Here is a 23,433-nt window from a genome sequence, read left to right as displayed (position 1 = left end):
TGACACTGTTACGGTTTCCCCCTCAAACAATGCCCGAAGGCAAAGCAGAAGAAATAGTCTGAGAAAGCTGAGGGATAAAAGAGCGACTGAGCAAGTTGGTGAATGGATATGTGTCAGAAAAACTCCAAAATGCAGAGCAGTAAATTTCCATCAATCGTCTATTTAAAGAGTGAAAAGTTAGGAAAAAAAAGTCAACTTGCAGCTATTCCCTCTAAAAATGTCAATGTTCTTCTCTCTGTACACATGAGGACAAAGTACTTAAATTAAAAGCAGGGGATTTTAAACATAGCATTTCCAAATGCACTAGTTTTCTTCAGAAAAAACACAATACTAGAATAATTTCAGGGAAAAAAATAATTACCAGGTTCAGTATTATTAGCCCAAACCACAAACCACTGCTGTAAAGTGATGGGATTTAACTTTGCAATGCTCAAAGCTTGTAAAATCAAGTTTAAACTCAGGGTCATCTTCCAAATAACACACAATATAAAAACATCAGCAAGGGTTTGAGCTGTAACTTGAGAAAACGTCATGTCAAAAATTAAAGAAATCAGTTTAGACTTCAGAAAAAGAACTGTTGATGCTCACAAAGCAGGAAACAGATATATAAAGTTACCACAGTGTTTCCAAGTGTCATGAACAGGAGTGAGAGGTATCATCAAGAAATTCAAGGAGAGGCAAACAGAACAGATCCAGCCTGGCAGATGTAGGAAGCAAAAGATTTCAGACTACAAAAAGACAATCACTCGAACCCTGCACAGGAATGGAGTGCAAATTTGCAGACCAAAAAAACCCTCAAATTCTGCATAAAGAGACACCTTTGCACCAGACTGAAGTATATTAAGACATCCTTTGGTAGGATGAGAGTAAACTAGAGCACTTTGGCCACAAAGACGATGCTTATATTAGAAGAAAGAAGCGAGAGGTGTACAACCCAAAGAAAACGGTCCCTGGAGTGAAGGACGGTGGTGGGAGTATGATGCTGTGGGGATATTTCGGTGCATCTGGAACTGGGAATCTCGTCAAGGTGAAGGAATCATGATGAAAGAAGGATATGTGAAGATTTTGATAGAAAACCCAACACAGTCACCAAAAAACCCCAAAAACCTGGGTCTGGGTTGTTGCTCTGTCTTCGACCGATGACCCAAAACATCCATCGCTCTAGGTGAACGACCTCCAAAAGACCAAAGTGAATGTTACTAACTGGTCTGCAGCTGTTATCAGGCCAAAGTTACTGACTATTGACTATTAGCATCGTGGGGGCAAATAATTCTGACCCTGATAATTTTTGGTTTCTGTGAAATAATTTTGTTCCTGTGTGGAAAATAAAACTAGGATGTTTGGAAGTGCTGTGTTTCAAAATTCCATTAAAAATTATCACAGGGGGGAAAATAATCCGGTCCTTATCTATTAATGATATTAGTTCTTCAGTACAATAACGATAATATTCATTCTTAGTACAAAGGCATGACATGCTCATATGCTTCAGTGACTGGAAATAACTACAGTTTATCTCTGTGATCCTGTCTTCTTCTGTCTTTAAAGACAGCACCAGGTATTGTAAGAATACGGATCTATTATACTGACAGTCTATTTGATTCTACTTTCATCCCTTGGTGTCTAGAGGGTTAATTAGATCAGAGAAAATGCTGAATCTATTTTATTACTGTAGCTTTAATACAGCCTGGGACCTTTAACAGCCACTGCCAGAAGGAAATGTTGAATCAGCGATATTCTCCACTCAATCATCAGTTGATCAAGTTGTTGAAAAAAAGTCTGGATTGAAGTGTTTTAGCTGCGATCCCTATGTTTGAAAACAACAAAACGATTTCCTTTACCAATCAAGAGACACACGGACTATCACATGACACCATGATCTCGGCCCTTGGTTTGCATTTCCATTAAATATCTCCGTGGATGTTTGTACAGCGAACCCACACGTTTTATTCTTTTCAGTTCACTGCGTTCTGGTTCCCTCCTATATACAGATGATGATACGGTGCCTCCCAAAGAAACCACATCTTGCTCCTCATTTCAATAATTACAGACCAGCGGCTCTTGAAAACTGCAGTTCTCTGAGGTTTTTGGACAGGCTCGCTTTACACGAGTATTAAAGTGAAATCTTCTTCTCTGTAATTACAAACATAACTTGCAATACAAGTTTAGAAAATAGTGGCAAATAAAACACTTCACACAGAATATTAAGACTGAAAGCACTGCCTTCTGGGTGGCATTGCTTAGCTACTGAATTTCAGATTTTGCTCATATTAGTCTGAGCTCATTTTAACTTCATTTTAGCAAATCTTTTGTTGGTTATTTTAAATGGAGTTAAATAATTATCAAGAACCAGAAACACTTCTGAGTGCCAATACGAGCCACTCGGAACAGGTAGTGAACACTCTCGTATGAGCTCTTGCATTTGCTAAGGTATAACGACAGACACTCACTTGGCAGAGACTTTTTGGCTTTCCCAGAATCTGGACTCTTTCACTTTGAACCATGGAAAGGTTCGGTCCATTTGCTGAAACAGAGAATGAATTCCATTAACGTTACACATCAGCCTACTCAAGCACTTGTGCAGACCTGCATTTGGAAGCGATTGTGAATGTCGGTGGCGCGGCTTTAACTCGATTAGGCCAATTAACCTGTAACTGATGAAGGAAGAAGAAAATGCTTCTCACAATGTCTACGTTTCGCTGTTGTCATTTAGCCTCATTTATGCTTGCTGTGTTTCCAGCCGTGCCGTGAGACTTGAGCTGATCTGAGCTTCTTACCCGGATGAAAAAGGACTTGACCATGCTGTTGGCTTTCCTGCTCTCAGGTTGGCCTCCGTCACTGTTGATGGCTGTCTGAATGATTCGCACGATGTCATCACTAAACTCCAGCTGGGAGAGAAATGATGAACACAAATGGCACACAATTAAGCTAATGAACATCGGTGGAAAGGACATTATCTCAGCCATCTGTGTTAATTTCCCATTACACAGCACAGGTCTGACCAGGGAGTCAAGATGTGGCTACACATACCAGATTAAAATCAAATATCAAACATGCTCTAAAGGCTGTGATTTAAAAAGAAAAAAAAAATACAAACTGCTCTGAGAGAGCTTGTGAGCTTTGTCAAATGTTTAGAGAAAAAATATCTGTGGTTAGCCTGCACAGATCCTCGACTACGTGTTCTCTAGTTACAGAGACTGATGAATTGCTTTTCATTAAAATGCAGCAGACAACACACTTGTCATTCCAGTTTGTCAGCATGGCAGAGATACCGGAAAACAAATGGGCCCCCCCAAAAAAGAAAAAAAAGAAAGAAAGAATGCACACTTACCAATGAATTGTACCGGCCTTGATCCATCTTTTTCTCAACAGACTCCAAATCTGGAGGGGAGTCGCTGGGAGGTGTAGGGGTGACTTCTGTCAGGACTGGAGGATCTGGGCCCTCCGGGGAACGACGGGATGGAAGACTCTCCTCCGTCTCTGGATTCAGCTCTGGTGGCTTCACCGCCTGCTCCAAAACCACAGAGTATAGCTCTGACTGATGTGGTAAAATAAGCTCAGGCTGTTTCTGGTCAAAATGTGCCTGTATCCATCAATATCCATCACAGCACCACGTGGTAAAAAAGTAAAACTCAGCACTATAAAAGTAATAAAGTAAAATAAAATCAGTGTTTCCCACACACAGACTTTTCTTAGCTGGCCATCAAGGTATATAAATACCTGCCTAAGTTTATTTGGTAACACAAATGTTGGTATTTTTGAAATTTCTACATGTTTAAGAGAGTTTAGCTGCGACTAACCAGAAAGGCCCTTATTAAATTTACTTGGCAGTTCTCGACTTCACAGAGGCGACCTCAAATTTATTTCTCACAAAGAAATTGGAAAATGAAAAATGTGCAGAGGAAATCCTTAAAAATGGCAGTCTGCAGAACCTAAATCTGTGGGAAACACACTGCAAATGATGCTATAATATAAAAATCTGATCAGTGAAATGTTTGAAATATGGCAAAGACTCACATCGATTTGCAGGTGTGTATCTTACCTGTCTGTACCGTAGCAGGTGTGTGGATGTGCGTGAGTTGAGCAGTGCAGTGAGGACGCTGCGAATGCAGCCCTGAAGTTCCCTTTCCAACGCCGTCCTCCACTCTGGCGGGTGTCGTTCGGTACATTTGGTACATGTGTAGGCAACGCTCTCTGGCTTTGACAGCAGTTCATACATTTCATCTGCGACACAGCGAAACGGTAGGTCATTAGGTTTATTGTTTTTCTGCATGTCATCAGCGTGACAGCGCTCAGAGGGCGGCCTGTCAGTCATCTGCTCAGACACTGACGAAGCACACAAGCTGCTACAAACTGATGAAGAACATACTGTCAATGTATTACTCGCTATGCAGCTTCTCACCTGTGAGATTCTCACACTTTGCATGAACCCAATGGTTGCAGCGGCCACACAGCATCATTTTGCTGTCATAATCATCATCGTCATAGCACTTATCACACAGTGGGCAGAAGTTCCCTGAGAGAAGAGATTAAAATTCATCAAGACCAATAAAATACTGCTTACATTCAAATGTTGTTGTATTTTATTTTATTTTTTTATTGCTGGTGATACTGATCAGTCATCTACTGAGCTACCTGCTCACCTTTAGCAAAAAGTTTGGCACAATCGTGACACATGGAGAAATCATGCGACCACTGGGCATCCCAGGACTTCCCAGGTTTCGTGGTGCCACAGCTCTTACAGCGCACACACTTGGTGCAAACCTGAAAATAAGAGGCACATAAACGACATCGTTACCATCGTAGCAACGATGGTAAGCATTCGTTTAAGGAGTGGAAAGTGTGTGAAAGCAACGCTGTAACAGGAGCAAAACGTTTTCCTAGACGCTGGCTGTGCGAGGTCGCATCCATGTAAGTAGCACAATCTTGAGAAGAAGGAAACGTGTGAACTCGGGAGAGAAATGTGCGAACATAATGCTATAGTTTGGTCACGCAGTGGTGCAACTGTGTTACATAAAGGTGAGAAAATAGTGAGGGTGTTTAAGAGAGGAGGAGGAGGAGGAGGAGGAGAGTGTGTGCATACCCAGATTCTCTTCTTCTTGGTGGGTCTGGTTGGGTAGTTGGGACCCAGGCACTCTGGGTGATAGCTGTTGTGGCACTTGTCGCACTCTAGCAGCTGCTGCTGCAGGGAGAGAGGTAGAAAAAGTGACAAGAGGTTATTTGTATATCGAGTTAGGCAGCAGTAACCCTAACAAATAGTTCTTCTCCCTGCAAATCAGCAACAAAGGCTTTGACCCATAATTGCAGTACTCGCCTTTACCACCAAGTGTCACGCTGAAATAAATGAATGGTAGATACAGCCATGCAGTATTTTTTAAAAGATGAACGGTGCTTCTTTTACACAGACGTCTTGCTCTAGTGCTCCCTCCAGTTTATAGCAGGGCACATTCATAGCGAGTGTAACGGATGGATAAACATCATTATCTAAGGCATTATGATGCAGCTTTAATGTGAGCTGTATAGTGCTCTGGAAGGACTTGTCGACAGCTGCTTGAGGGTTGAGCGCAGTTGAGTTTTTCTTGTTTTTTCTTTGAATAAACACAGTTATCCCATTTAAAGTTTTTCCAATATACAGTTAATGTGCTGCAGGACATTTTCATCACTGAGCTAGCAGGGATCCTAACCCAAAATGCGAATGACAAACATTTATTAATAATGACCAACAAGCTAGGCTGGAGGCTGCAGTTTGGGGAGGGCCTTACTGAGGGTCAGCAGCAGCACCTGGGCCTGCAGGATAGCCCCTGACACCTCTGAGAGAGGCTTACAGAGAAAAAGGGGAGTGATGGTGGGGCACCGAAACAAGAACAAAGCGTGTGGTGCAGGTGGGCATTTATAGACGTAAGAGCGGGAGGAGAGTGTTTGAGATGTTCCTGAAGCTCCTAAAATTCAGATAAATTATCAACAATTACAAGTTGCAAATAGTAAAAGTTTTATGATCATCCAGCACTTGATGTGCTATTTCTTCAGCGGCCTGATTTGCCCGTAACTTCGCCAGGAGCTGAGATTTAAGTTAAGCCACACTCAGAATGCCAGAGACCTACTGCTGAGAGGCAGCTCCTTGGTCAGAAACGAAAGCCAGTCAAAATAACGATTTACTTTACGCTCGCGGGCAGAGATTTATTTAAAGATTTAGCTCCAAAGAATCTTTTTCTTTAGCCTTACCTTCTGCTTTCCCCACTAAATGGGCAGTAACCAACAAGTTCACATATCTTGCTAACATGTACGGCTGTTTGACTGCCTTTCTTCCACCTGATGTGTTCATTCATATTTCTAAACTGACAACCATACAAGGCTCACACCATGCACATTTTACACATGGCTTCAGTTAAATGATAAAAACATGGCAGGAATCCAAGAAGCTGATTAAGTGCTGTCTGCTGGCTAGACCTGCAAGCTTCTTTCTAGGGAAGATTCTCCAGTCTTCACACACTGTCAGTCTGAACCAAGCTTCCGTGAGCGGCTTTAAAATGTACAGAACTGTATCAAATGGCTTACTTTAGTTTTCTGGTGCTGGCGCCCACAGGCCTGGCAGTATCGGCATCGTCGACAACACCAGTTCTCAAACTGCTCCTGGAGAGGGCGCTCCGATTCCCCCAGGCAAAAGAGATGGAACGGTTCACAGCATACCTGGCAGAAGACAAACTACACGCAGAGAGAGAGAGAGGAAGACGTGTTTGAATATAAGCTCAGCTTCTGCGTGGATGAAAGGAAGCTCAAAGGGGGGAGGGAAAAAAAGAAAATCAAGACGATGCCAAGATTTTTACCTCCACATTTCCACTGCTTGCACACAAAAAGCAGAGCACCCTGGGTGTGATAGGCACAGAGGTGAGCAGGCTGAGGCCACCAGCCTCCCACACCTTCTCCACATCATGGTTCCTTTTGAAATCCACTCTGATACGATGCACTCCGTCGCAGGGTGCTCTAGAATTCACCTGGCCCCTAGTCGAGGGAGTGCTCTGCGAGTTTAAAGTACTGCTGCTCGGGGGTTTAGTGGTCAGAGGCTTCACAAGAGGGGGTGACCAAAAAAACAAAAACAGTGTTTAACAAATGCTTACGGCAAAAGTTTTGATGGACATCTTATACAAGTAAAACTTTATTACCTTGTCTTTTGGTTTGTGTTTAGGAGAAAGGGGAACAGAGCGAGAAGTTGGCTTCTTTAACTGTTTTGATTCAGCTATTAAAAAAAAGAAGAAAAAAGCGATGATATTAAAATAAGAACAAGGTAAAAAAAATGCAGTTTATTGGGAAAAGGTATGGCTATTTACTTACCTGTATCTGAAACTACTGTAGCTGAGCTCTGCTGTTGCGCTGAATGCAGCTGCTGCAGCGGCTGTGTTTTTTTCTTGGGTTCGTTCGGCAAAATCTTGGGTGAAGCATCCTTTTTTGAACATGCCTGACTGGTAAGTGTCCGTTGCTGCTGCTGTTGTGATGACGGCTGAGACTGCGTAGACTGAGAGGGGGAATTTTGTGCAGAAGATGACGATGAAGAGGAGGAAGAGGAGGAGGAGGAAGAAGAAGATGATGAGGATGAAGAAGAAGATGATGAAGTGGAAGAAGATGACGTGGAGATGGAAGCCGGTACAGGCTGCTGTGGCTTGTGCCCCTTTTTACCGGGGGCACCGCTTGGGACCGTGAGCTGCTTGGGATCTGATGTCGGTGCGGGAGACTGAGCCTGGGCTGTGGATGCGGCGGAGACCTGAGTGGGATCGGCCGGGGCAGGGGAGGATGCAAGGGCTGGCGATGATTGCTTGGATAAAGGCTGTCTTGACTTCTCCTCTCCCTGCCTTAGAGGAGGAGGAGGAGGGCTCTTTTTACGGGGAGGTTCCTCTTTTGCTGGAGCAGGAATGGGTTTGGGGCCAGAGTCCGAGTTTGGTCCTTTCACCGGATTGAGGCTCTCTTTCTTCTCCGGTGGCCTCTTTTTCTTGTCCTTCTTGCCTTTACCTTGCTTTTGAAGAATCTTTGAGGGCATCCACTGTAAGTTCTGACACTTTCTCATCCTGAAAAGGAGATACACAAAATTTTAGCTTCCATCCTGCCCTTAATTCCCACCACAATGACGATGTCTTTGATGCATCTATACTTCTACCATCAACTGTTCGTGCTGGATGTTGATCTAAAGAATCTTGTTAGTTACAGTTACAGAAAAGGAGGAAGAAGAAGACATTTTAAGACCGACTCTGACCCTATAAGTGTATTGTCTAAGCTTTGAAAACAAACCAAAAAGATGTATTCACTGGCAAATACCACCCACTTCATCAGCATAATGAGCGAGATGTATACAGTAACAGTCCATTATATTTTGTCACATAGCATAGTTACATTTCCAAGAACGTGCATGTCAAGCTGCTGACTTCAAGTCAGGAATAAGACTCACTTGCAGCATTGCTTTTTAATGTTTCGCCCTCCAAACTTAGGCTTATCCAGACAGTTGGTACATTCACCGCAGTCTTCTGGAACCTGGCAGCCTGAGCACTGGCCACAGCGCCGCGACCGTCGGCCCTTTTTAGGAGGAGCTTCTTGAACGGCCTTTTGCCGGGTCTCCCGTGGCTTTATGGGAGGGGACTGAGGCTCTGCCTCTTCTGAGCCCGCAACTGAAGACTTGTCTGTAAAAAAAAAATCCAAAAAAGGAGGATTTCATCATTACTGACACAGTTTAACACAGAGAGAGTCATAAAATAGCACTATTAAGAAGGCAAAGATGAAGAAATTTACAATATTGATAAATAAATTATTTTTTTAAACAAATGAATGAATCTTAAATTCTGGCTTATTTTAAAAATAATACATCTAGTCAACAAACCAATAACAACTTATTTTTTAGCCACTGATAGGTTTTTATTTAACCTAATTCCCGACCATCACTATTAGGTCATCTCGCCTCAAAAATTCGCATGTAACAACATGACATAAGACCAGTCAAAATAACAGGGACAGGGCAGCCAAACGCTTCTCACTCCATCACCACTCCACTGTGTACTTGTGTGCCCATCAATGATTGAATTTCTCTTCTCCTGTGATTAGCCTGTCATCATTGTATGCTCCAAACTGTTTCAGGACTTGCACAAATGTTGTGTTATGAATAAAAAAACATTTAGCTCACGCTGCTCTGCAATATTAGAAGTGTACACATGTCCCAGTCCCAATTAAGACCCCACCCAGAATAGCCAAGTCTTGCACAAGCTGAACTATTCTCTGTACCTTTTTTTTTTTTTAAATTAAAACTGTTAAAGATTACCATGAAGTTTACCACTTAAAACAACTGAGCAATAATATCATCCACACCAAAGTGTTGATTATTGCACTTTATAGACAATTCAGTAAACTTCAAGTATGCAGGTGTGTCTCACCATCATTCCCCATGGAAGATAGGATCTTCTCTCTCTCCTCCCAGGGCAAGGCACTAAGTGTGGGCATGTCATCAGGGAACACCGCCCGGTTACGGCCAAGAGCCACAGCTGCACGACGGCATACATGCTTGATGCGCGGTCCACGGACTGATGCCTCAGACGAATCACTCTCTTGACCCTGCAGACCACCGCAAAAAGTGCACCGAATACTCATAAAGAGCATCATGATAACAAACATGCAAGACAATCCTACAAATGCACAAACTTGCAATGCAAAAAGACAGCATGTTCAGCTTATTGTTAGATGTTAGTTACGTTAGATGTGAACAATCAGACCAGTGTGCAGGTGAAGATTAAGAAGATGTGGAAACAGGAGTGCAAGGCGTGTCCTTAAAAACCCAATTTACATATTAACAGCAAAAAATAAAAACAGATGAAGATTCTGCATAAAGGACTTTCATAAGCAAAGCTGCTGCTGTTTTGTGCATAATGCATTAAGCGAGGAGAATTCCCCTTAAGTAACACCCTCCGTGGGACTTTCCTCCTATCAAGTTTCAGTCTGAGTACAAACTCAGGTTTCTATTTATAGCAAACATTCATAGCATTATGTCAAACTCATTTGCTTGTGACTATACGATTTAAATGAGAAAACCAGACAGTCTTTTTGTTGAGACTCTATGCAGGCGACACATGAACATGAAACTGACCTGGACCTTTGCTTGATCTGTAGGTTTTAGCTTGTTCTTCTTTATCTCAAAGAGCTGGGCTTTGGCCTTCTTCAGTAGTCCAACTACCCGCTTGTCAGTCACAGGGTGTTTCTCTGAATTTGATAAAATTTTTCCAATAGAGGAAACAGGAAGCTGTTGTCTGCTGGGATGCACTGGGAGGCTTGGTGTATTTTGGCTGGGAGTACTTCTTTTCTCTTTCTCTTTTTCCCCATCCTCCATCTCTGCTCCCTTCTCAGAGGGCCTGCCTTTCTTAGGCAGACGTCCTTTAGTAAAGGACACAGGACCAGTGGAAGGTGGCACATCTGAGGAAGTGGTGTCAGAAACCGTGTCAGCTGATGTTGATTTTTTTCTCCCCGGAGCCTTTTTTGGAGCAAGACCATCAGAGTCCCTCCCATCGACAGTAAACAGACTAGAAGGTGCATTAGGGGAGCCATCTGGTGTAGAAACCCGACTTCTTTTCTCCAAATCCTTCTTCCCTTCTCTCTTATTCTCCTTCTCCTTCTCACGATTTTTCTCAGAATCTCTCTCTTTTTCCTTCTGAGCAGGTTCCTGGGGAGTGGACAAACATTTTTCTTTACCTCCCTTCCCAGCTCCTCGCCCTGTGTCTTGGCCACTGGGAGGAAAGAGAGGGAAAAGTGGGGAAGAACCGGATGATGCAGCTGACATGGGAGGTGGGTTTCCAGTGGCCCCTCTTCGATTATCGGGTGTTCCTTGTGAGGCCAGTATACCGTGTGATACCGTGGAGAAAGTGTTGAAAGGAGCAGAAGTTAAGGCACTAGTGGCTAGTGGGCTTGCAGACACCCCTGGCAAAGAGCTGGGGTTACTACTGGAGGCAGAGCCTGGCAGCACAGATATCTCTGAGGCCCCTTTCCCCATGGACATCTGGCCTCCTATTTGGCTGCTGCGTCTGGTCATCGAGTGGGATGGAGACCGTGGATGGCCACGTAGTGTTCCCGGAACCGGCCGTCTCCTACGCCGCTGGGTTCTGGTGGAGCTGGGTGGCGTCTGGTGTGGGGAGATTGATCCAGGGCTGCTCCCCGAAGACGACTGCAGGGTAACTGACTCAAATATCCGAGAGTGAGCCTCACTGGGTGTAAAGCGTGGAGCACGAAGCAACGGGCTGCGCTTTTGAAGTGGTGAGTCAAAGCGGGATGATGGGGGATGCTGGTGGTGAGCGTGGGGATGAAGAGGGGCAAACAGACGAGTCCCACTTCCCGCTCCGGTGACCGGTGCTGGAAATGCAACCGGAGCAGCTCCCCCTGCCCCACCAACACCCAGCCCGACGTCTTCAGGTGTGAGAGGTGGAGGACGGAAGTTGTCAAATACCGGCTTGCGTATAAGGCCCTCCTTGGCATATTTAGCAGAGGAAAAGTACTGCTGTTTCGGGTGGGACAGGGATGTCCATCGGAAGGTGGGCTCTCTCAGAATTGAGCGACTTCTTTTGTCTGACAAGCTGGGCAGCACTGACGGTCCAGGGAGGAATGGCGGGATGGGGTGAGGCATCCAAGACGACTGGGGGTGGTGTTCACTAATAGCAGCTGTACCAGTGGAGGTTGACTGGGGAGGCTGTGGAGGGGTGAGGAGAGGGGGAGGTGAAGAAGACGAAGAAGCTGTGGATGAAGCTTGCTGGGAATTTACAAGTGCAGAGGAGGACATCAGCACTCCTGTTGGTGGGCTGATGATTGGCTTTTTCATCCCAGTGGTGAGCGTCTCTCTTCCCCTCTGTTTCTGACCCCCCTGGCTGACCCCCTGCCGTCTCCGGCCTCGTTGATTCCTCTCTGCCAGCACATGCTCTGCCTCCGGTTCAGAGGGAGGAGATGCAGGCTGTGAGGTGTGTAGCAGGTTGGCCTCCCTCTCTCCCTGTGAGGACGGAGAATGATCCTCTGGCTCTGACAAAGCCTGCGTGGCCTCCGAAGCCTGGGAGTTGCACGATGAGTCATCCAAGCTCGGGCTGCTGGACCTGGAAGACTCTGCAGAAGAGAGTTGTGAGGAATGCTGTGATACAGCACTTGAGCCGCAAGATGGCGCGCTACTGCTGAATCTCCCATTGGCTGTGTTGCTGTTGCTGCTATTCAGAAGACCAGCAGCTGTTGATGGAACAGAGGGAACAGGGGCAGGAGATGACGGAGGCGGGAGAGAGTCAGTCGGGGCAGTGGTACCAGCGCTAGTAACAGCAGATGTAGAGGAGACAAGCACAGGAGAAGGGGATGAGGAAATGGTGCAGGCAGGTTGGGCAGAAGTGGAGACAGATGAAGGGGCTGTGTCTAAGCGGGGTATCTTTGTATGGGGTGCTGGGGTTCCAAAACTCCCCTCATCTTCAATGAAGCGCTTGGGTGTTTTGATGATGCGAAGGGAGACAGTGCTGACCACGGGCATGATGAACTGCCTGATGTTCTTCAGCGGGGTCTTCCTGATGCCAGCTTCAATGGCTCCTCCCCCACTACCCCCAATGGCTACAGCTTCTTTCTCCAGTCGCTTCTGTGCTCCTTTCTTAGCACGTTCCAGCAGCTGTTTGGCGATGGTAGCATCAGGGCGCTTACACGGGGGGACGATTCTGACCGGCTTTCTGTGCCGAGGGCTTTTTCTGAGGCCCACCGCTCTGCCTGGCTTGGAGGGAAGTGGGGAGGCAGGTGGATTGGAAGAGTCTTGGTCCTCAGTGCCATCCACACTCCTTAGCATGGGCTGCTGAGGTGTGTGTGGTTCTGCGGCCCCACCTCTGACCCTGAACGTTTTATGTTTCCCTTCCCCACATTCAATGGAGGTAGACAGCTGGGCAGCAGCAGCAGCTGCTGCTTCAGCTTTGAGCCTCTCAGCTGATGGTGGTCGCCCACGTCTGCGTCGGGGAACACCGGGCAAAGTCTTGAGGCGTGACTTCAGAGGGGTGAGCTTGGTCTCTGTCAGCCTCTTCAGGTTGGTAACTTTGGATTCACCCCGTCCACCTTTGGAAAACCTCGCCTCAGTATCATGTGGCTGAGTAGAGCCCACTGGCACCTTCTTGCCACCCTTTCTGTCCTTGTCCTCCTCTGTGTCCAGTTCAAACCCAACCTGCCTGGTGTCCTCCCCTGCTGCATGGCTTCCCGTAGTCCAAGCTTTCTTGCTACTTGAAGAAGGGGGTCGGCCTCTTCTCTTTTCTCCGGTGCCAGGTGGCCTCCCAGGTAGCCTTTTCACCCTTTCAGCTGGTCTTTCAGGTCCCTCAGGTTTGTCCTGTGTTGGGGAGGGAAAGGATGATGGGGAAGATAGACTTGCAGCAATTTTCTGGGCGGACAGGACCCGTGGCGGGCGCCCTCTTGGCTTCTTCTCCTGTATAGGTGGGCCTGCTGATAAAACCAGAAAAACAAATAAATAACCAGGCACAAACAGCAACACCTATAGAAAAATTGTACAGGTAGAGTCATCTCAAAGTGACTATAAAGTCCCTGATAGCCAAGACGGGTTAAAATTATACCTGAGGAAGTTGTTGAAGGGCTCTGTACTCGCTTCTGTTCAACAACCAGTCCAAATCCTTCAAATGCTTCTTCCTACAACACAAGAAAGGGAAAAAGATGAGTTGCCTGTGATCACACCATTTTGTAATGCTAAAATACAGGAACAGACCATATTTAGAGCATTAATCATAGTACATAACAGTGAGATGGCCTAGATGTGCAACACTTGAGTCATTACTGAAGACAGACTGCTCTAGCTTACTCTGGTGCTCTCATATTTTTCTGGTTTTTGGAATAGCATGCCTAACGTTTGAGAAGACTCAAACCACCACAGACGTCTAAATCTTACTGGGTGACTAACACATAGCACTGTACTCCTGCTCCTTGAGTTACAGCACTTACACAGGCAGACAGAGCAAAGAGGCACAAAAGACAATGAGGCCTGAAGTGTAGAGCAAATACACATTAGTGGCATCTTTTCAACAAGAGGAGCAAAAATGTAAAGTGTGGCTTTAAGGCTGAGCCAGAGCAGTCTGAGCTTTGGATTCACTTAGATACATCTGTGCCTTTAGCTGAATTCAGACACTGAATCATGGTCACATGTTAAAAAATATATCAGTTTAGGCAATTTTTGCATGAAACTTTGATATGTTTCACCATAAAATATTTCATCCATGGTTAATAACTGCCAAATGATGTGACTTTAATTACTCAGTAATATTGAATTAATTTCAATATTTTGGGAAATTATGTAAGCTCCACTCTGGCATAGTAAATGTATCCTTCCTCTCATGTCTCAATATACCCTTGAGAAGTGCAACAGAAAAGAAAAAATCCCTCAGTGATGATTAGCATCTTTGGGCTCCTCTGTGTGCTACTACTTCTTACAATCAATGTGCTTAAGAGTGGAGGTGAGTGTGTCATTTCGTCATGTTTATTTATAGTAGCACGTGGGGATGCAGTAAAGGTCTCGCTGGCCCAGTTTGTAGAGCAGCTGCGATCTAAGTGTAAGTGCAAAATTACATGCAAACTGCTTTGCACCATTTAAGAGTTACACACGCTGCATGTGGCTGAGATGCACGACAAACTGTAGGATCTAATTAGAAAGCATAAGAAGCATTAATGTGCGCTCAAATGCCGGTTTTCAGCTGTTCCACATATAAACAAACAACAATAACAGACAGTCAATACCGCTGTTTTTCCTGGCCTGCAGTATTTATCTAAGCATCCCACTCTGCTCATGGTGCATTCAAGCTTTTTTTTTCCTCCCCTTTTTTATGCTTCGCTCTTTTTTTATTTCACCCTCTTCTCACAGTAATTGTAGCATCCTCCTCTCTGAGCAAGCTGGTGCTCTGGGTTGGTGTTTGTTGCAGAGCTGAGCGGGGGGGCGGAGTACCGATGGACAGCACTGAGTCGCTGTGATAATGTGAGCAGTCAATGACATTACAGCGTACTTTGCCAGAGGCAAGTGCGTAGAGCAGGCTGCACAGACGCATGTACCTGCACTCACTCACTCACACTCACACACATACACATACACACACACCCTTGTGATCATGTACTTCCTAATTCTGTCAGCCACACATACACAGTTTGGTGGGTAGCACACCCCCTCTGCATGAGCTGCACATCAAGATGTAAACAAGCAGAACACAGGAGTGAAAATGGGGGGAGGGGTGCAAAGACAAGGCAAACCAGCAAGCTCGACGAGCTAAAGGAGGAGGGTTGTGGGAGGAGGGAGAGGAGGAGAGAAAAGAGACAAGGAAGCAGCATCTTGACCACATGCACCATCAACAACGGAGGGAGCGCACCGCTCTCTTGGGAGCAGTGAGGATGAAAGGGGATGAGGTTTTGAACATGCTCGTGCAGAAGCTTGCTAAATCCCAATCTAAACATGCCTCCCACACACAAGACAAGACTCCCCTTTCCTCCCCCCGCCTCTCTTAGTCTTGCTTGCTCTCTGCCATGCTTCCAAACGCACATTCAGTCAGTCAGTCACTCACTCATTGCTAGCTCGCTCGCTCGCTCGCTCCCACTGACTGACAAGCACTGAGCAGCAGCTTGTGGAACACGCAGCTCACCATGAGCTCAATAGTAGTGCAGGCACAGGGAGGTAACTTCAAGAAGTAAACAAACACCGTAGTATACTACTGAGGTGAAGTTTTTTGTACTACGTTGTCGTGCAACGTGCAAGTGATGAAAGGGGTTACTGGAAAGACCAGAGTTTGTTTTTTTTGTTGTTGCTTTTTTCCCCTTCCACTTTATCTCTTAAGCTGAAGAGCACCCTTCATCTTTGCTCGCTTTTGCCGTCGCTCTCACCGTGTGATATCCTGAGCAGTTTTACTTCCCTGCTGGTCTGTCATTTTTCATCTTACTGATCAATGCATACATGAGTTAAGTGATATAAATTACTTAAAGCTGGAGAAAGGGAAACCAATCTGATTCATGACAGAAGCATCATTAATTTTTTCAGGACGTGCAAGGGACTGTCCCTGACAGGCGTGAAACAGATGGGAATTGGGTTGGAGGTTTATTTCTCTGTATCACTCTGACAGAGCTTTTTGCACTTTGACAAAGCTAATGGGACTTTCACCGCCTTATAAGACAGCATTTAGGAGAAATCAAACTGACTACAGATGACGGGCTGCAGATGATGGATCTGTTTCTAAGGCAGGGTATAAACCCAGCTTTGATCTACAAAACGTATTCCTTGCTAAACAGGTGGGTTTCCAAAAGGCATCTCTCTGGTTTTTTTGGATAGGTTTCTTGAATTCCAGATTTAGCAAAACAAGAGCAATTCTAACCACCTACTGTATGTTAGCCCTTGTAAACCAAAGTTACACTTTTAAGCTGGCGGAACAGCAAAAGCAGACAAAATAATAGAAGCAGAATATGTATAGAAAAAAGTAAAAAAATCTTACTGTGATTTGTCAGCATGTCCCCTAATGATTTACTGACTTTACTTTGCAATGAATATTTAAATTCAGTGGAGAAAGTAAGGAAGAGGTGTACAACGCTTCATAAAGAAGGCTGGGAGGTGCTGAGAAGGGTTCATTTCCCACCTGAAACTAGAATCTGCAGCAAACCTTTGCAAGCTTTAACCACGGCCACAACTTTTCCCTTTTATTGTTTGTCTCACCTTTTTCAAGTGAATTACCACTATGACTAGATATCACATCTAAACCCCTACCCAGCACCAATAGTGGTCGTGCATGATTTGCAGTAAAAACAAATCATGTTTTTTTTTTAATCTCATGCTGAGCTTCAGGGCAGCCCCTCAGTTCACTCTCTTCCTGAAATAAGCTTTTTTTAAGATCATCTCTCTTTCAAGCAAATTTCTTCTACCTGGCTCTGCATCATAAACAGAAGAGCTGGAGGAGTCTGCTGCGCATGAGATGACTATATTAAGGATATCCCCTATCTATATCAAACAGAGCCAAGAGTAGAAAAAAACTGAGTGAAAGTGAGTATTTGAGTCAGAGGGATTATTTGCACATGTGCTGAAATCCTTACTTTTACCATGTTTAATACGAGCATCCGCCACTGTTGCAATATATATGGCAGAAAATAAAATAAGCCCATTTTTAAGTTAAAAGACATAATAAACTTCTCTCACTCATACTAAAAACACTTTAGTTCACAGCTGATATTTCTGCTTTAAAACGCGCCAGTCATTTAATGAGCACGTTTGGCCGTAATGTTAAATATACCTGATGGGCAGTAAAAAAGTTTACAACAAGCAAACAACTGCTGTATGATCCTCTAGTGATCACAAGTGACGATTCACAGGTCAGTAACAAACACATTACCATACTCTGCAGCAACCCAAACACCTACCACATCAAGATCTTACCGGAAAACCTAACCGCTACTCATATAATCAGTTGCAGTTTCATGACAGCTTATGACTTTTATGTGTTTTTCTATGTTTATGAAAGGTGCTGGAATCCCAGGATCTTAATTTTCACTGATTTCTGCATGTAAGGCTGAAGCTCCATCCACATTAGCAGCAACATAGAGCTGCACATAGTTTTATGTTAATGTGATATTCTATAATAGAGACTATTTTGATGCATTTACCTGGCAGTTACATACAAGTGTATTAAATGCAATAAGCTAAAGAAGAAAGTGGATAAAGAAGCAGTTGGACAAAACTAATTACTAGAACAAGGATTTAAGCCGGAAGCCAATGCCAGACACAGCTGCAGTGTGGAAAGTGCCTCAGTCAAAGGAGCTACCTTATTGATCCTCGCCTTACCCTGAATGCAAACAAAATTAAATTAAATTTTTTTAAAAAGTCACATACACTATATGTGTGGAAATATCATCAAATTTACATAAGCTCCATTTAAACTCAGAAGTTACCCACTTTCAGACATCTGAACAAGTGATGAGGAGCAAAAGGAGGACAGGAAAGGGATGTCACATAGATTTATAGGTTTTCCAGGGTTATTCTGATGCTAATAGACACTCTATAGGAAGTCATTCTTCCCCGGTAGTCTAGAAAAAAAACCCAAAAAACATTTTGTTGACTCATTCCTGGAAGCTTTCCTTCAGATTTACGGCACAGACACCATGCTCTGCTCCTAGAAATGCAAACTGGCAATGAGCTCATAACCCTATATGCCTGTGATGACATATCTGTTCAAGAAGGTCTCAGCAGGGAAAGCAGTGGCACTGCTCTGTGACCCTCCCTGTCAGCACTGAGCAAAAGGTGGGCATTTGTTTTTTCAAGTGTCCAAACACTAAGTGCAACTGCTTCACATTTGTTCAACAGCGTGCAGACCAAAACAAACACACTCCCGTGTTGGGGTACCTTCTCTTTCCACACCTCACATGTGAGGAAACGAGGAAACTGTCAGTGGACAAAGGCAAACAGACTGATTGCTTGGGGAGGGGGCAGAGTGTTGTTCTCTACACACACACACACACACACAAACATAGTAACACTTGCACAGGCAGGCACACAAACACAAACACACATTCCCTCTGAACCATCTAAGGAGGCAGCTTGAATTAAAGTTTTAATCAAAATAAAGACAAAGCAGACACGCCTACTCCTGATTGCAATGAGGGACATAAAGTCTGAGGGACACCCCTACCACCACACACACACACATACACACAAGCGCACGCACACGCACAAAGAGTAAGAAAGACGACACAATTGCCGCCTTTCTCCCAGTCAGGCAACTCCAAAAGCAGAGGTGAAAGCTCCTTGCCGCCCGCTGTAGCTGAATAAAGCAGTGGATGGGAGGGGTGGGAGGGTCTGTAACTAATTCTCCACCCAGCGTTATCCCATTGGGAGGTGGGTGGGGAGGGTTGCCCTGCACCCTTTGATATCCCTGCCTGCACTCTTTCAGCCGCCGCACTTTGTGAGGGCTGGAATAAAAGCAGACACAAAGCTCTTGCTCCAATCCACACGATGTCTCGGGGATGGGTAAGAAGGGTCCAGGAGGAGGGGTGTGTGTATGGGTGGCGGTGGGCGGGGGTCTTCTATTTAAATAGGCCAAACACCTGCTGGACCCAAGCGCCTTCCGCTCAAACACACCATTTCTTTCAAACCAGTGAGGCAAAGAGACATTTAGGTTGATACATCTATTGAGCTGTAGTTTTCTATGAATGATTAAACATTGGTAATTACATGAGAGTAAAGTGGAGGCAGCAGAAGGCAAGATGTAATGGACCAAGAACAAAAAAGGAAAAAATTATGTTTAAAAAAAAAAAAAAAAAGTCTGATTCAGGGGAACAGCATGACTTGGGTTAAGGCTGTATGGGTTTTAAAGTCACTTTTAGAAACAAAGATCAATGTGGACTACATTAGATTATTTTTTTAAAAAAAGAACCAACAATTTGGCCGGATCAAGAAGCTGAATTCCCAGCAGACATACAAAAGCTAATAAATGCCTTAATTTGGACAGCAACAGCCAACAAGCACCCTTTTGAGCCACCCCAATAGGCTTAGTAATCCATTCCAAAGTGGCAGCTGTCAGAAGAAAAGTTCCTCTGCCTCTCAGACAGGGTGGTGTGTGTCTGAAGTGGATTTGGGTTTTTCTGCCTGGATGAAGGAAGGAGGGGCAGGAGAGTGTCCGGCTGGCGCTCTGTTCAGGGTCGCCCTGTGCGCTCAGCAGGCTGCAGTGAGCCTGAACAATCCTGCCCAGATCTGGCCAGACAAGCACTACACTGATTTTCAATGAAATCACCATGCTGTGTCCACAACTTCCATAGGATTCAGGTTCCAGGGGGAATTAATGATCCAGTCTGTCTCCACACATCCTAAACTAATGCTATAAACTGATACACAGAGCAGGAGGAACTGTTAATAAGTAAAGCCATTTCTTAATAATATAATGTTCTTGGGTAAGGCCCAAAATAGCATGCTTTCTTATCAGTTGGACAAAAATGGGAGAACTCTTTGCCTTAACCATTTCTGGACAACCTATGCTTACGTGCACAGTCACACCCCAAAAAATCACTATGCTGTGTCAGAAATCTTCATACAACTCAAGCTGCCCTAGGGTTTTACAAACAAATCTCTCTGCACATACATTATCAGTGCTCCAAAGTAAAAAACAGGAGGGAGCAAAAAAGCTTAAAAAGCCATTTAAACACAAAATTAGTCAGTAAAGTTAGTGTTTCCATGGGCCATGTAACACTGATTTAGAACAAATGCACTCCAAAAGTAAATAAAGCAGTTTAGAGGATTTAATGGTCCAATCATGGTCCGAACTTCCAGCTCGCATATATTATTTCAGTTAAAAAAATAAATTAAACTTTCTCTTAAAATTTAAATAAACTATTATTAACTACTTTTCAATACTCCATAACCCCCTGCAGCTACATAATAATAAAATGTATTATATTGTCCAAAGGGAGATTCCAAATGTCAAATGTGAGAACAAAAATATAATTTTTTTAAACTATAGCTAAACGTCTCAGAAGCAAACGTGCACATACTGCTGTGCTTTAGTAAAAAACAAACAACAAATAAGTAGTGGTCCATGTTGAGACTGGATGGTGGTAAACATCCCTACACGGTGTACTCCCACTGCAATGAACGCATGCTGCTCATCATGAAGAAGGAAGATGGTAGTTCGCTAAGACGAACACACCCCCACATCACAAGGTCCGTCAAGAAGGGGCTCGTTGTTATTGTAGCCAGCCCTGCATGCGCACTGTCACCAGCCACTGCTCTGATAAAACACGGCGAATTCACACACCAAACCTTATACACATATACACTTAATAACGGCCAAACGCCGTGTATCAGGCGTCATGTCAGAACATTATAAACCCGATATTATTATGGTACTAGCTACGCACTGACTGTGCAGAGAAGGGGAAAACATGTCCACCTCCCATTTTCCTATGCATCAGCAATAGCCCCGATGGCTAGCGCGACGTAGTGCGTAGCATGGTAGCTGCCCTAGCTTAAAACTAAACAGCAATAGATCTGATTTCGTTTGGAGCATGAGCTCAGCCAAGTTTAGCTCCGATGCTTTAACCCGCTACCTAGCAATATGCTAATCGGGGGGGAACGCAGCAACCTCCCGGGCAAAACTACAACTTTATAACGCCGCTCACGGAGAGGAGGAGAAGAATGGTGGTGTAGTTTTAGCTGTAAGATGTAGACAGCTAACGTGCGAGCTAACCGAGCAGCTACGTTGGGAGGTTGACACCTCACTGCAAACAGCCAGTCCTCGGAGCAAATACGAAGCCATTTAGCTGGCAAAGATAACCCTATAGAGAGCTGGGGCAAAGGTAAAGTGAATAAGGAGTAGCCGTTCTCGCTGGAGACAGACGCTAAGTTCACGTTAGCTAGTTAGAAACCACAATTGTGTACTCTCACCTCCTTCAAGTTGACATGTCTTGTTTTCAAACACATAACACGCTATCATGAAGCTACGGTGCTGTTACACCGCAGGGACGCCACCATTTATTAAAAACGTGTGTTTAAATGCTGGTTTGTTGCAGTGGGTTAACATTAAAGCTAATATGTTAACGGTAACTTTTACCGTGTTAGTGTTTATGATTTTGAAAGCAGGCGTGAAGGCTTCATACCAGGCTAATGCCAACTTGCTAACTAGTAATCCCACCTTAGTTACGCCATATACATTGGTCACCAAATAAACTAGTATCACTGTTGTTTGTTACATGTACTGTATGTTGTAATAGCGTTGTAACACCGAGGTTTCTTCTGGCCGAGCTAGCGTTAGCACTGGTTCACCCAAAACTGAGTGGATGTAGCCCGTCCTCACACTCCTGCACTGAGGAGCAGAAAACTTTCTTTCCAGTAGAGCTGTGGAGACTAGATATCTACAAAATGATTTGGCGTTTTTTCTTGATTCTAACTAAAGTTAATGCTGTAACGGGTTACTGTAGAGTTTAAGGCCACATAACCAACTCAAAGTTAACTGAGCATCTTGGCAATGACAAGTTTGCTCAGAGCCACACTAAGCGTCAGGGAGACGGAAAGATGGTCAACATTTGGGTACAGTAACCGTTAGCTCCCTGCCTCACATGCAACCAGCGGTCCTCCGCGTGAACTCTGGCCCCGCAGCTGTCTTACCGATGCTCCCGGGTCATCCCCGTCCTTACCTCCGTGCTGCTAGAGTCACTCGATTCCCCCAAAACATCCCGAAATTTCTGCAGGTTGCTCCCGATAACCGAAGAGACCTGTAGTGCAGCATCAAACCCGGGTCCGAGCCCAGCTGCATTAGGGTGGGCTCCCGACACACTCCGCAAAGAGGCAGTAACCCTGATTCGGCCCGCTCTCCTCCCGGTACCGGAGTTGCTGCTCCCTCCGGGCCGAGCAGGGAACCGCCACCGACAGCTGTGCGCCATTTTACACTCTCTGCCTGTCTGCCCTGCGATCGGAGATACCTCAGTGGGCGGAACCCTTACCGAGCACTCCACATAAACAACCGCTACCAAGCGCAGCGTTCTCACTGGCCGAGAACATCGTTATGCATGTTGCGGGGCGGAACTGAAGAAACCCCGACAATGCATTTTCTCAGCGGCCCTATTGACTCTGCACGGCTGATTCCAAATCAGGTTCAGGGGCTTTGCCCGGGAAGGAGGTGCATTTGAATCACCGAGGAGGAATAGACTGATATCTTACAGTATGTGTTGTTTCTTATACCAGATAAACAAGATAAAGCGATAAGTGCGTTTTTTCCTTCCTTTTTGAGCTGCAGCCAAACCCAGAGATAACAAGATAAGATACTCACTGTAAACAATCTTGGTCACAGTGCGTGTGACTTGAAGCAGGAGACTAGCATGCCACAACATAATGAAGTTATTCGCTTCCATCAAAAGTGCATGCTTAAAAAAAGAAGAGAAAAAAACATACATAATGAAAAAAAATCACTAAAAATACTTGGCACATTTGGTCCATGAAAGCAAGTAGGCTACTTGTGTGCAAACGGGCCCTGGGTATAATAACCCAGGCAAGATTACCCTCTAGAAAAAGGTTAGATTTTTACACGTGGTTTTAAAGGGAAGGACATGGTGAGAAATAATACTCCGGTAGGCTGTGGCATTTAAACAATGCTCAGGTACTAATCAGCCCAAATGTGGGAAGAAAATATCCCCCACACCTTTACACCACCAGCAGCAGCCTGAACGGTTGATACAAGCCAGGATGGATCCATGCTTTTATGTTGTTTATTCCAAATTCTGAACCTACCATCCAAGTGTCACAGCAGAAATCTAGACTCACCAGACCAGGCAATGTTTTCTAACTTTCTGTTGTTCAATTCTGGTGAGCCTATGCAAACTAACCTCAGTTTACTGTTCTTAGCTGACAGGTGCAGCACTCAGTGTGGTCTTCTGCTGATGCTCTTCTGCATACCTTAGTTGCAACTAGTGGTTATT

General features: G+C 44.7%; 1 protein-coding gene across 2 annotated transcripts in view; it reads right to left on the bottom strand.

Annotated features, from left to right (window-relative positions):
* Positions 1-22,401, bottom strand: part of kmt2a (lysine (K)-specific methyltransferase 2A) — a 37,557-nt gene extending 15,156 nt beyond the window's left edge. The window contains exons 1-16 of one of the 2 annotated variants that reach the window (XM_063492336.1): positions 22,156-22,401; positions 13,578-13,650; positions 10,112-13,449; positions 9,405-9,582; positions 8,432-8,660; positions 7,327-8,054; positions 7,158-7,231; positions 6,822-7,058; positions 6,553-6,699; positions 5,081-5,179; positions 4,641-4,761; positions 4,400-4,513; positions 4,040-4,221; positions 3,329-3,505; positions 2,775-2,885; positions 2,448-2,521 (exon numbers count right to left, since the gene is read on the bottom strand). In XM_063492336.1, coding sequence (XP_063348406.1) covers positions 2,448-2,521; positions 2,775-2,885; positions 3,329-3,505; positions 4,040-4,221; positions 4,400-4,513; positions 4,641-4,761; positions 5,081-5,179; positions 6,553-6,699; positions 6,822-7,058; positions 7,158-7,231; positions 7,327-8,054; positions 8,432-8,660; positions 9,405-9,582; positions 10,112-13,449; positions 13,578-13,650; positions 22,156-22,401 — 6,128 coding nt within the window. The remainder of the gene's footprint in view (positions 1-2,447; positions 2,522-2,774; positions 2,886-3,328; positions 3,506-4,039; positions 4,222-4,399; positions 4,514-4,640; positions 4,762-5,080; positions 5,180-6,552; positions 6,700-6,821; positions 7,059-7,157; positions 7,232-7,326; positions 8,055-8,431; positions 8,661-9,404; positions 9,583-10,111; positions 13,450-13,577; positions 13,651-22,155) is intronic. The other variant, XM_063492335.1, reaches the window with a different exon arrangement.
* Between the last annotated feature and the right edge of the window lie 1,032 nt (positions 22,402-23,433).

This window comes from Pelmatolapia mariae, linkage group LG14, assembly GCF_036321145.2.
Source record: "Pelmatolapia mariae isolate MD_Pm_ZW linkage group LG14, Pm_UMD_F_2, whole genome shotgun sequence".
Taxonomy (NCBI): domain Eukaryota; kingdom Metazoa; phylum Chordata; class Actinopteri; order Cichliformes; family Cichlidae; genus Pelmatolapia; species Pelmatolapia mariae.
This window is presented reverse-complemented; position numbering and strand designations above follow the sequence as displayed.